This window comes from Sapajus apella, unplaced genomic scaffold (genome assembly GCF_009761245.1).
Source record: "Sapajus apella isolate SASKATOON/1434 unplaced genomic scaffold, GSC_monkey_1.0 scaffold34, whole genome shotgun sequence".
NCBI lineage: Eukaryota > Metazoa > Chordata > Mammalia > Primates > Cebidae > Sapajus > Sapajus apella.
The window spans coordinates 22,516,988-22,530,934 of record NW_022436974.1 but is presented as its reverse complement, the minus strand read 5'-3'; the positions used below and the strand labels follow the sequence as shown (position 1 = coordinate 22,530,934).

The 13,947-nt window shown below is 42.1% G+C and overlaps 1 protein-coding gene across 12 annotated transcripts in view; it reads right to left on the bottom strand.

Annotated features, from left to right (window-relative positions):
* TENM4 (teneurin transmembrane protein 4) overlaps nt 1-13,947 on the bottom strand; it is a 3,057,282-nt gene that overhangs the window by 107,753 nt on the left and 2,935,582 nt on the right. For 10 of the 12 annotated variants that reach the window (XM_032296006.1, XM_032296008.1, XM_032296015.1 and 7 more), the window contains 2 exons: nt 9,541-9,567; nt 1,969-2,115 (listed from right to left, as the gene is read on the bottom strand). In XM_032296006.1, coding sequence (XP_032151897.1) covers nt 1,969-2,115; nt 9,541-9,567 — 174 coding nt within the window. The remainder of the gene's footprint in view (nt 1-1,968; nt 2,116-9,540; nt 9,568-13,947) is intronic. The other 2 variants (XM_032296013.1, XM_032296014.1) reach the window with 1 other exon arrangement.

The window sequence follows — 13,947 nt, the reverse complement described above, 5'->3', positions numbered from 1 at the left end:
GCATATTTCCTAAAGACATGCAGTTATTTTGCTGCCCAGATGTTCAACAGCTGTTTGGAGGCTTTGGCCAAGACTTTTGACTCATGAGAAGGGAATGGTGGCTCCTTTCCTCCCCTTTTCTTCTATTACATGAATGTTATTATTAGTCATTGCAACTGTGCCTACACAGGCAAAGTAAAGGTGAATGCTGAGGAAATCATGCAGATAATGTAGGCTGACATCTCTTTCCTATGAAGAGCAACTATAAATGCATTTTACCTTGCCTGAAGACAGGGGTGCTTTGTGCCCTTCCCTGCTTTGTCCTGCCTTAGCCCATGATGCTATCTCTAAATAGAAAGCGCTTTCCTTTCCAGGGAACCACTACCCATCCAAGTATCACCTTCTTGATGAATGTTTTCCTACTCCCACAACAACCAATATATAACTCTACAACAGCACTTATCACAGTTTATTAGCACTTAACTTTGGGTCTTTCTCCCTCATTTGAGTTGTTGGTGTACAGGGACGGGACTTCCTTATCTCTATGCCTGGCATAGGGCCCAATTCTAAAATAAGAACTCTGGATATTTAAGGAGCACGAAAATTAATGAACTCCACAAATTTCAGATTGATTAAGGGATATTTCAACCCGGCAAGATCACAGGAGAACACAGACCTTCTGTTTCTGCCTAGCTACTGTGGCCAACGCCACAAGCTCCTTGTTGACAATGGCTCCACTGGGCCCAGGCCTGGGTGCATCAGGCCAAATTACCTCCTGGATTTAGGCAGCAGGCAGAAGGGCTGAAAGCTGGCTGACTCAAAGACCAATGCTCTGAAACAGCCCTTTCTAGGCCACTGAAACCCACTCAAGGCAAACAAACTGCAGAAATCACAGTATCACACACTTGGCCTTTTAATTCTTATGATGCTTTGGGGTTTGAGAATTCCTCTAAGTAGAAGATTCCCAAAGGTTAGGATGCTGAGTTTCTGACCTATTGATTTTCTACTCTGTGCAACGTATTAGAAAGTCCTTTGGTATAAATATAAGGGAGCCATACAGACTTGTCTGGATGGACTAAGCCAACTGGTAGGCCATTATTAGGAAGAAAGGGTTGAGTGTTTTGATTTTTTATTCATGTCTTTATCTTTCTATTCTCCTAATTAACCACCTGTGAGTGGAAGAATCAGGAATGATTGATATATCTTCCAAGTGGGAAAGTAGAACACATTTGGTTTTATTTATCCAAGTTAATGCAGCAGAAAAATGAAGGTTAATTCTATGACTAAGATAAAGACTGAAATGGTACTCATGAGCCAGCTGCCTCATTTTATACATGGGGAGAGTGAAGCCCAGAGCCACCGAGTAGCATGTGGCATAGGGAGTCAAAGCCAGAGCTGGAATTCAGGTCTTTACTCTTAGCTAATGAATGTTCTTTAAGATGAGCACCTCGTCCCTTGGGCTTTGACTGTCTAGCACTTTTTAAATACCAAAAGCAAAAGTCACTTCTATTACAAAAGGTATCTGCTAGAGTAAGTGAGGGTACCCTCCCGAATTAGAGGAGAAGAGACCTTGACCAAAGGTAACTCAACCTCAATCCCTTGGAGAAGCGTCCCTCTGAATCTTCTGTGATAAAAGAATTAGATGTTCTCTGTTTATCCACCTCCAGTGAGGGGGACCCACAACTTTGCCAGACATCTCATTCTACTGTTGAATTGTTAGAAACCTCTTTCTTCCTTCCGTATGCCTTCTCTATACTGACTGCTGCATAACAATTGCTTTCATTTACATTAATTTTAATGGATTCAAAGGGAACACCTGTGATACACACTCATCCCTAAGCCACATGTGCAGTTTTTTGTCTGCGTCGCAGGTCCCCCTGACTGGACAACTGGTGTGTTGGTGGCCTGTTAGCTCAGTAATACCTATTCTCCACTCTGGGCCTCCTGCCCTCTGGAGCTGCCTGGGGCCCACGGGTGCCGAAGCCCTACCTCCATCGTTGTCTTTGCTGTCACCGCAGGCGGTCTCCATGGAAGTGTCACAGCCGGCTCCTCTCCAGCCCAGCTGGCAGACGCAGTGCCAACCATTCAGGTCTAAGGTACATCTGCCATTGCCATTGCACAACCCAGGGCAACCCTCTGTAAGACAAAGTAGAGAGTCGAGGTCTGATCACCCAGAGCCAACTGCTGTCTCTAACACACACACACACACACACACACACACACACACACACACACACACACTACCTGCCAACTTGCAAAATGCCTTCATATCCATCAGCACACGAATGCCCACAGCAGCCCAGGGAGGCAGGTATCATTGGGAATTGCCACTTGACAGAGAAGGCAACTGAGGCTCAGAGAGGTGAAAGGACTTGCCAAGGTCGCACAGTCAGAAGTGGCAGGGATAGGTCTGAAACCCACACCTTCTGCATCTAAAAGCCCCTCTTTCAAAATGGATTCTGGAGCTGGAGTCAGTAGAGGTCGGCCTGTCAGAATCTAACCAATGAAGCTTTCTGCCTGATCCTTGCTTCTGGTTCATTCTCGTGTGTTCCTCTGATCTTTGGCGGCTGTTCAGCACAAAGGAAACATCTTTCTGTCTATTCCTCCCTTCCCTCAGCACTTCTGGGTATCATTCTAAAGGGTGTTACTTTTTCCAACTCTTATAGTAGGTCAATTTCATTGGACCCTAGACTTTTCATTTATTTTGTCCTATTTTCTCCTAAACAACTGTCTTTCCTTTGAGGAAGAGGGCTTGGGGCTTTTTCTTACCATCTCGTCTATAGCTACACTTAGAAAAGGGCTCTGCAGGCAGAGGAGCTGCGATCACCATTGGGAAAGACTAACTAGGGCTGCCTGTGAGTGCAACGTAGGTACAGCCAGGCTGCTCTGCTCTCATTACGCTCATATGCACACCTATCTGCCTGTCTGTCATTTATAAAGCACCTTCTCTGGGCTAGCACTGGAGGTACAGAAATGAGTAAGACCTATTCTTATTCATGAGGAGCATGAAGCCTATCAAAGGAGACAAATTTATATAGGCAAAAAAATTCACTGCTAAATGCCCTAAAGAAGATGTACAAAATATGGTGGGAACTTAACACAGGTGTGGCCATCTGAGACGGCTGTAGATGATTTGATCAAGAAGGGTCAGGCAATATTTTGTGGTGGTTTTCCTTGGACCATATTATAAAGTGGGAGAGTTTTTAAAAAATGCTATTAAAGTAGATTTGCAGGCTTTTTGATTGCCACATCATTAAACCTCCCTGAGTTTGTGGCTCAGAAATCTATGTTTGAGAATATGTTAAGTTACAGGGTTCACTTCAGCTTCTATTGAGCTACTTGGTTTTCACTCAAGTCCTTACATTAACAATCCTGCCAACCCCCTTCTCCAAGGGGCTATCAAAAACCACCTGTCACTGGCATACCTTCCATCTCCTCTCTGCTCCTGCTCAGCCTTGGGAGAGGTATGGATGTGAAAGCACTGTGTCAGCTATAAAGCATAATTTGTTTTATCATTATGAGCAGTAAAGTGCTCCAAATATGGCTAGAAACTGAATTTTCTGCCATGAAGTAATGGGAAATTGACTCATTATTCTTAAATGGACCAACAAATGTGAAAGTGGCTGTCCAGTCCAAGACCTGGCCCAAGAAGCCACTCACTAAATGGCTGATCAATCAGAATCTAAAACCCGAGTGTTTCACGGACTTTTGACAGCTGACTGTTATTCAAAAGTAAAAGAAAAGAACACGTTTATGTCCACTTGAGATGTTCAACAAACCAACCAACCAATTTGGCCACTGTGTTTTCCATTCAAGGGAAGAAACATGTATCAATTGTATATTCCAGCCTCGGAGGGATTCCTTGAAAGTTAGAAGTATATGTAGACTATGGGTTTCTGTACAGCAGGAGCCTGCTGGGAAAAATGGGAGGCTACCAGGACTGCCACTCCAAAAAGTGACTGAGAAAGAAGTTGTAAAAGTGAGCCTCAGGAGCAGAGCTGTGACACACAGGTAGCTGTCCAGGCAATCTGACCTGGTTGCCAACATCAGCCACCTCTAGTGATCTAAGCAATCACAGCTTTCTGTTTTCTTCAATTTGTCTCGTGTCAACTTTTGTCCGTCCAGCTGGGACTTGTTTTCAATTAAGTTTGTATTTGGAATTAGTCATGGAGGAAGTAGGATCCGATCTTTAAGGATCATAGCTGACTGCTTCCTTTTGCTGTAAGACACACCCTCTTATAAGATGCAAAGAGTATCTCTTGTGTAAGAGCACAAGCTTGAGAGGCATATCAAAGTTTGGCTGTACCACTCAGTGGCTGTATGACTTAGGCACGTTATTTCTTTGAGCCTCAGTCTCTTTACTTATAAAATGGGGCTGTTGGGAAGGTTAAATAAGATAAGGTATGCATGATGCACAAAGCCTGGCATACAGCTCAAACACAGTATCTGAATCTTCTACTCACCTTTACCTTCTCTCTATTTGGGGCAGAGGGCATATAATATCATATGCTGTACCCATAACCTCAGGTGGGGCTCACAGAAAGGCAAAATAGGAAACTGAGGCAGTTATCTAGATCAGAGTCAGCAAACTTGTTCTGTAAAGACCCAGAGAATAAATAGTTTAGGCTTGTGAGCCATATGGTCTCTTGCAATTACTCAACTTTGCCATTACAGCTTGAAAGCAGCCATACATAATTTTAAATGAATAAGCATGGCTGTGCTCCAACTAACCTGATTTCAAAAATAGGTGATGGGCCCGATTTGGTCTTTGGGGTGTAATTTGCCAACCTCTGGTTTTTAGTAAGCTGCCACATACTAAGGGTCTACTAGGGCTGGCCATTGTGCCAGGCATTTTACAAAGATTTCTAAAATAAGTAACTTTTTGTTAAAAATGTTCAGATATAGATTTTCTAGAGCAGATCCAATTTCACACCATTTAATCCTAAATTTTTAATAAAAGCCATGTGTTATAATAGAGTGAGGATGTTGGAGTTGGACAAACCTCAGTTCAAATCCTAGCAGCATCATTTTTACTTACTATCTGTGTTAAAATTGGCAAATTATTTAACTCTAAGCTTCAGTTTTCTCATCTGTAAAATGGAGATAATACCTGATCCAGAGTATTTGAGAATATTAAATGAGATAAGATATACCAATTATTTATCACAGTGGGTAACATAAGTAGGCATTCAATAAATGAGAGGTGTTATTACTATTGGATTTACTTGTTTTAAGTTTGTATAATTTCACTAATAAATTCATAAACAAGAAAATAACCCTTTGCCAGTCCAACTTATATAATATTTAAGTCAAAAGCTATGGTTCTCACAAATAGTTTCTTCCCAAAGACAGCCAAGACAAGCACTGGGCTTGTCTCATGGTGCCATGAACATGCAGTGTGGTGGGAGGTGGCATGATGGGTTCAGGGCCGTGAGTCCCAATACAGGCCACCATTCATGCTTTCCTAGCATACTGTACTTTTCTCAATAGCAGCTATCCTAAGGATACTTAAATGATCAATTCTGCAATTAGTTTCATTGTCTTACTTCTTCCATTAGAATGTACTAGTGCCTGCACGTAGCAGACACTCAATATGTATTTGCTAAAATGAATTAACGAATGAGACAAGAAACCTGGGTTCTGTCCTGACTGATATAAGGGGAGTTGGGAAAGTCACTTTCTCTCTTTGGGCCTCAATTTCCCCATTTATAAAATAAGGATTTGGATGAGATGATCTGTTAGGCCCTTCTGGCATAACCAACCCAATAGAGTAGGTCGAAACAACTTCAAGTTAGTTGATTCTGTTCTTAAATTCAACAAACTTTATTCAGTACCTGGTGGATGCTGGACTCTATGTTAGTTTTGGGGTGCACAGAGACAAGATATATCATCTGCCCTAAAAAATTGTATATTCTTTTTATTTATACCATACTTTGTTCTAGGAAGGGTTGAAAATAGGTCTTATAATCACAAACCACACTTCTCAAAGTGAACCTTGTGAAACAGTAGTTCTATGAGGTCCTCAACAACAAGCTTCTGCAGTCAAATAAGTTTGGGAAACACTGCATCCTATACTTTTATAGTCACACTGAGTATCAATATATTAAAGACTCCAAGAAGTCTTAGAATAAAGAAAGCTGCTTATTTGATTACTACAGCATTTTACAGTTTGACCTCAGAACTCTTTTCCCCCACCCCACTACTAACCTGTGTAATATTCCATTCCATGGAGCCCTCTCTGGGAAGCCCTGCTCTAGTGAACTCCTGTGGGCACATGGCATCTTGGGCACATAATCCGTCCTGCTCTGAGGCTGCCTGAAAAGATCATCACCAGATCTTTAGCAGGATTAGGTCAATGAATCATTGAGGTGCCAGTTTGGAAGATGTGGAGCAGGTGTTTTCAGGGAGGGTTAGCTCTAGATGTGAAATCACAGAGAATCACAAATGTGAAAATCCACAGTCAATTTCTCCAAATGAACCAAGTGATACCCGAAGATCTGCATTATCCTATAAGTTTCAGATGGACTTTGAGTACTTGTGGGTGGAACAAGGTTTGCTTTCATCCAGCCATTTGCTTCCAGGATAATCACACCCCCATTAGCCAGCATGAGGAAGCCTCCTCCTTTAAGGATGACTTGTTGACTTTCTTAAAGTAATGTGCCTATCCTTACCCACTGCTGAGGCTGATTAATTCCACAAACCCCAAAACTTATCAATAATTCAGAGAGCCCATCTGACAGTAATAATCCCTTCTGGAAGGACTCACACCAGGCATTTGCTAGAGTCAAAATAATGTAATTTTAAAGTTTAGAGAAGGGATAACAAAGCTTTTCAAAAGAAATAATGCCCTTTAAATGACAAGGGGCCACTTTATCTTCAATCTCCTGCTAAGGCCTATGAAGAAGCCCTCCTCGCAGCTAGCACCAGGTATGATTAGAAGACTTTCAGAATCCTTGAAGGTATTTTTCATTTAAGTGGCACGGATGCTATGCAATACACCTATAATATATCAAATGGCCCACTTCTTTATGTTTCTCTTATTAGTCCTCTTGTACTTTTTTTCTCTCTATATTCACTTCCCTAGACAAAGCCATCATCATCTCTTATCTAGATGACAGCAACAGTCTGCTAATCAGTCTTCTTGTTCTCAATTCTCCTTTCACAACAGGGCCAGACTGATTTTCCAAATCACAAATGTGATCTAGTTATCATCTTGCTTTTAAAAACCTTCAGAGCATTTCTCATACCCTATGTTAAATTCCACAATCTACAAGGCTCCAACAATCTAAGTTGGTGGGGTGGCTACTTTCTAAATGGTGGCCTTTGGACTTCCCTGTCATAACCCTCATCATACTTTGTTGGAATTATTTATTTTAGTGTCTTCTCTGGTAGACTGCAGGCACCTTGAGAGCAGGGACCATATCTGTTGTGTGGTATTCATATTTCCTAGCACTAAGGAGTTCAACATATTTGTTGAGTAAATGTTGTTTCTTTAGTCTCTACCAAAGCAACTGGGAAGCAATGAACAAAATCTGGCCCATCTCTGAACAGTAAAGCACTCTACCCTGACAAGACCTGAGCTTCCATGAGACAGATCTCTGAATTCTTTTTTTAGAATTAGTATCCATCATACCAAAATATCAATCAGATGAGGGCTTGGGTCAGACCCAGATTTTGAAAAGAAACATTTGCCTTTTAAAGCAAGTTATGAATCATTGACCTAATCCACCTAAAGTTCTGGTGATGATATTTTCTGAACTAAAGATCAGAACAGGTGATTTGGGAAAGAATATGGGCCACTTCTCAGTGAGGGTGCCAGTTTGGAAGATGTGGTGTGGAGGAAAATGTATTGGAAATTACGGACATTCTTAGTGACTTATGGTGACAGAAGACAGAATGTTGGAAATATGGATAAAGCCAGGGAATGTAGAGCCCTGGCTCCACTACTTATTAGAATTGTGACTCAGAATGACCCACTCAAGTTCCTCAACTTCAGTTTACTCTTTCAATCAAATGGGTATTGTATCTGTTCCCCTAAAAAAAAAAAAATCACACGACTCACTTAAGACTCATGGATGTGAAAAACTTCACATAGTAGGAAAATTTTCCATCAAATAGATGGTAACATGATAAAAGTTAGCCCACCCTGAAGAGTCCTCTGCTAATGATAATGTTTGAAATGCCTGTTTTAAAGAGGCTTGGAGGTACTACACTTTCTTGCTGGAATGATTTTATTCTCAGTTGAGGACCAGCACATGAAATATGAAGACCCTGGCTCCTCTTCCATCTGCTGAGTCCTATGCAACACCTTTGCTGTACTTGGCAGAGCTGTCCCAGCTGAAAAGCATTTAGTCAGTTATGTTTCCCCAAAATCCTTTCCATAAGTTTTAAAACAGCTGTTGCTATCTCTTATTAAAAGCCAATTTAGCCTTTTCCTTTACAGTTTCAAAAATTAATCTAGCTAATGAAGTCCTTCTTCAAATTAAGGGTGAGAATAAGAATATGATGACAAAACAGCGTAATTCATACTTATTGAGCATCATTCCTGCCCATATACTAAGCACTTTGTATTCGTTACTTCACTTAATCCTCATGCTAGCCCTATGAGGTGGGTCCTGTTAGCAAGAGAAGAGAAGTTAAATCCTTTGTGTGTGGAAGCTGGGATTCAAACCCAAGCAGTCTGACTCCAGAGTATGTTCCTATCTGCTGAGCACATATTTTGTACCAGGTGCTGTGTTAGGGCCTGAGAACAAAAAGATGAATAGGTCATGGTATTTCTCCTCAAGGAGCTTAGAGTCTTTTAAGAGCACACATATCTGATTATTCTGAGACTTATTCTTAGAGCCATGTGGCCTATTTGGAAAATTAGGTACCACCTAATTAATGTAAATGTTTAAAAAGGAAGGAATTACTTTGCCTTTAGGGAATACTCTTCAAAGATAAAACTTACCAAAGTCAGGCCTTCTCTGAAAAGGAAAAGAAAGAAACAAACAAAACAAACAGACCATCTGCAAACTGAGGTCAGGAGTCTGTTTGTCCCCTTGTCTCCAGACCCTGGCACAGGTACCTAGTACACAGTGGGTGCTCCATAGATGCCTGTTGGATGAATAAACACAGTAGAACTAAAAAGTAGTCCTTAAAATTTTTTGCTCTTGGGTCTCTTCCTCTCTCAGGCCACCCACCCTGGTTGCCAGCATCTTAATTCTGGTGGACCAGGAGCCATAACAGATGGGCAGGGTGACATGAGATGGGGTGGAAAGAGTGAAAGGTATATGTACGTGGGGTGGGGGGAGGGAATAACAAAAGTACAATGGTATTGTCAGAAACAGATCTGAGCATCTTGCGGGGAGAATGACACTCCAGGTATATCAACCACCTCTTGACTGAAAACCCATGCCCTTTGGGCAATGGATGTTGTGACAAAACTGGGGATGTGGTAGCATCTAGACATCATGCTTATGGGGTGTATATACATTTTTATATACACATTTCTTCTTTTATGCTCATACACAATCACACACACACAAAGACAACAGGAAAATAGAGGAAGGAAGACCATACCTTTAACTACCCTATCCAGATAGTGAGCTAGGGAGATAAAAGACAGGACATTTAAGGTAGGATTGAGTAAGTGCAATACCGCCTGCCACATAACCATGCCAGATGCTGAAGAGACAAAGGGATTGTGCCCCACGTTTGGGACTGGCCAATGCCATGGTGGGGAAAATAAAATCAAAGACAGGACGACACAACAGAGGAGGAGGGAGAGCAAGCATTCTCCAGGAATGGCCAAAAGGAACTTCAACTCATTCTGTGATCCAGGCATTTGGAAATGTGATCACAGAAACAAGAAGACATATGAATAAGGAAAACAGACAAAGGAGGATGGGAAGCTGCAAAAGCGGCCACACTCCTGCTCTGCCAGCTTTGTCTGGCTTTACAGAAAACCAGAGCCTGTCCCTTTGACTACTCAGAGCAGCATCCAACCTCCCTACAGGTGAAGCAGCCATACCAAGAACAAGTGGTGCCCCATCTGGGCATTTCCAAGAGGTATTTCCAAGAAGTTGGAATTTAGAAATATGCAAAATTTGAATCATCTCTGATATGCACTAGCGAAGGGGTTGAGTCTTTGGTCAAATATATTGCTAGTTTGTCTGTTTGCCATTCTTGAATTTTCCATGAACACATGTGCCCACATATGCTTGAATGCCGAATGCTTAGTGTTCTAAGTTAGATGGATCCCTCCTTTGTGCATCTTACACAGACTATGAGGTGCAGGTCAATGGATGTCACTGTAAAAAACAGGACAAAGAAAAGAAAACCCGACAACTTTTCAATGCTTATTAACTCTGAAGACAGAATGATGTGTGCTTTGTTTTCCAGTGGAGGGGTTGTGTCTAAGCCTTGAATTATCTGGCCTTCTAAAGTTTTGCTTATTTGAGGATGGGTATCAAAGGTTGCTCTGAAGTAAACCCCACTGTGTACATATATGGGTGTCTGGCTGTGTGTTTAGAACAGGGCAGGCCTCTTAATACCCAGCATAAATCACTAATACTATTTCACCTGCCCTACCTAGGCTGTAGCTATAGCCCTTCGAGGAGCTTCTCTTTCCCTATCTCTCTACACCTCCCCCTAGTGTGTTCTGCAAAGGCTATGTAGCTGGGCAGTCTCCTGAAGAATATGATGCCTTCAGACAGGCTGCACTCCAGCTTCAGCTCAATTTCACACATGAATCAAAAGTCCATCAGACAGGACTGGACTGCAACTGTGTGGCCTTATCAGGAATCCCTAGGGCTCTTTAAACATTCTTACTCTCTTCAGAAAAAAAATATAAATTATATTTTTTCAATTCTCTGGATAGAACAGACATTGTTGTTCATCAATATATATAGTCTCAAAGACTAGTGGATGAGAGGCTGTGTTCTCAGTTCAGGTATCCATGTGGTCTCTGGTTCAAGTTGAAATACGCTTCTGGAGGCTGCACAGCCAAGCGGAAAATTGGGAAGAGAAAATTTTAGCTGAGGCCACATACTTTTCTTAATTCTTATAGATGTTGTGGAGTCCATGAGATGTAGAATATAATATGGGAACATGAGAGTACTTACTAAGCAGGCGTGAGTAAACAAAACTATGGAATGCCAAGCAATGAAAAATGGGGACAGCTCACACGAAAAATGGCCTAGGAAATATCTCTGGCTAAAGAGAAAGCTTTCTGGATTCTTGGTCCATCTGTCACTTTAGTCTTAGTCCAGCTAATTCGTCTAATTTTGCAAAGTGGCCTAAAATTTCTTATTATCTCATCTCCCAGGACATGCTATCGAAGAGTATGAATACATAGAATTACCCAGCTCTAGTGGTCTTCTTAGCTTTCATATCTGCAGACTTTTTTGGAGGGTCCTAATAATAAGTTCTTGTGCTAACTCTGAATCCAGTTACAGAAGAGGTGGAGTGACCCTAGATTTCTTTCTCAGGGATGGCTTGGCTGGATGAGACTCCATCACTGGGATCCAAGTGGTCATATCACTGTGCAGCATCCACTTTGAGGGATTTCTCTGACAAAAAAACTTTGTTTCCAAACTTAATGGTGGTATCATGGTTCTGGTGGTGAGTAAAGATTACATCCATTCTAAAGGGTCATCTCCCCAGGACCAGTGGCTGACTTAAGAGAGCTCCCTCTCTTCTAAAGCCATTTCAGTTTCAAGCCCCATTAATCATGAAGAGCTCTAGTCAGTGAAAAAAATGTTTTGGATACCTTTACAAACTCTTACTAATTTATTCAGACCATAGGTAGGAAAAGAAGTCACTGGAAATGGTTATCATCAGCATTGCAAGTTTTCAGGAGACAACAGTGGACACTCGAAACTTCAAATCCTGACTCCACAAATCAAAAGGGATTCCTTTGCTACAAAGAGCCCCCAAACCACACTGTGAATCCAAAAGCTGCTAACAGCTAGTTAATACCAAGTCCATGAGTTTTCCGGGAATGGAACGGACCTGCCTTGTCTTTGGCTATTGAAAATGGGAGTGATAACTGAGTCTTTGAACTTTAGTGCCATGTATTTATAAAAGGCACATGCAGAAGTCCATACTGTAAGTTGCTTTTATTGTTTGAAAACCTTGGCACACATGCTCGAGTACAATTGTTGAAAAATTCATGATTTTAAAGTACCAACTTTTAGAAAAGATGATGCAGAGTCTGAATTATGGAAGGTGGATTCAGGACTTAATCAATTCCTGCACCTTTCTCTTCAGAACTTCAGGATGAAGATGATGGCAGTAGTCGTCTTTCCTCTTGGGCCACACTTGTTTCTTTGGCCTTGGACAAACGTTTCTCATGTTTCTACTATGTTCTTATCGCTACGTGAAAAGTCGGAGACAGTAGTGACACTATAGCTATTTATGCTACAGACTGAGCTTTTGGCATGATGTTGGTCTGTGCAGTCTCACGTGTCTTTGGCATTTCTCTGATCACCAACATAAGAACTTCTTTCCTTGACTTGCCTCTAGCAACAGAGGTTTCCAAAGGTTTCTCTTGGGATAATCTTAAGAATCTTCAGGGGCTCCCTATCCAAAGTTATGGAGAACATGGCAAGAGGCTTTCCATTCTTATTCGCCAGGAGACTCAGGGCAACTCTAAGGGCTGTGTCCCTGGTACAGGTTAGGTCACAGGAAACAAGAATCACTACAGCTGGGGATGGGTTGGTGGTTCTAGTCATCTGAGCTTCTTTCAGATGGATGACACACCACCAAAGAGATGTTCTTGCTAAGCTCTTGGATTCATTAGTGCTCTTCTCTCTTTCGATAACTGGTCAGTGACACCCACACTGACAAAAATTCACAAAGTTAGGTTCCCACCTTTACCACATGTGGGGTGAAGTCTCCCAGAATCATCAGCAAATCAAACATGTGCTCTGATCACTTGAGGTAGATCCCTATAAATTTTCTCTTTCTCCTTGTCAGAATCTGTCCTGGCAAGCCGCAGGTCCTGTTGTGAATGAATGCTTTCCAGTGGGATAACCATAGTGTTATCACAGGTGCTGATACCTCATGAGTGATTTGTGGGCTCTTGGTTAAGGATTTGCTGATTATGAAAAAGAAATCTGAGAGCTATCATTCAAATGCAGACAAAGGGCCAGGCACGGTGGCACATGCCTGTAATCTCAGCACTTTGGGAGGCCGAAGCTGGTGGATCACTTGAGGTCCAGAGTTCAAGACCAGCCTGGCCAACATGGCAAAACCCTGTCTCTACTAAAAATATCAAAATTAGCTGGGTGTGGTGGTGCACACCTGTAGTCTCAGCTACTCGGGAAGCTGAGGCAGGAGAATTGCTTGAACCCGGGAGGTGGAGGTTGCAGTGAGCTGAGATCATGCCACCATACTGTAGCTTGGGCAACAGAGCAAGACTCTGTCTTAAAACAAAACAAAGTAAAATAAACAAACAAACAAAAAAAAAAAAAACAACTAAAAGTGGACAAATCACTCTGGAAGATATTGTGGCTATTATTTACAATTTCTCAGGCCGGGCGCAGTGGCTCAAGCCTGTAATCCCAGCACTTTGGGAGGCCGAGGCGGGTGGATCACGAGGTCAAGAGATTGAGACCATCCTGGTCAACACGGTGAAACCCCGTCTCTACTAAAAATACAAAACATTAGCCGGGCATGGTGGCGCGTGCCTGTAATCCCAGCTACTCAGGAAGCTGAGGCAGGAGAATCGCCTGAACCCAGGAGGCGGAGGTTGCGGTGAGCCGAGATCGCGCCATTGCACTCCAGCCTGGGTAACAAGAGCGAAACTCCGTCACAAAAAAAAAAAAAAAAACAAAACAAACAATTTCTCTTCATTGGAAAGTCTGGTTTTGCTCACTCAAGTCATTGTATCTTCAGGGTATTATTTCGATCTTTACCCTCAGAGGAAGCTTTTGTTTAAAAGTCATGATTTCTAGATTTGGACAGCTCTCCTGAAGCCTGGTA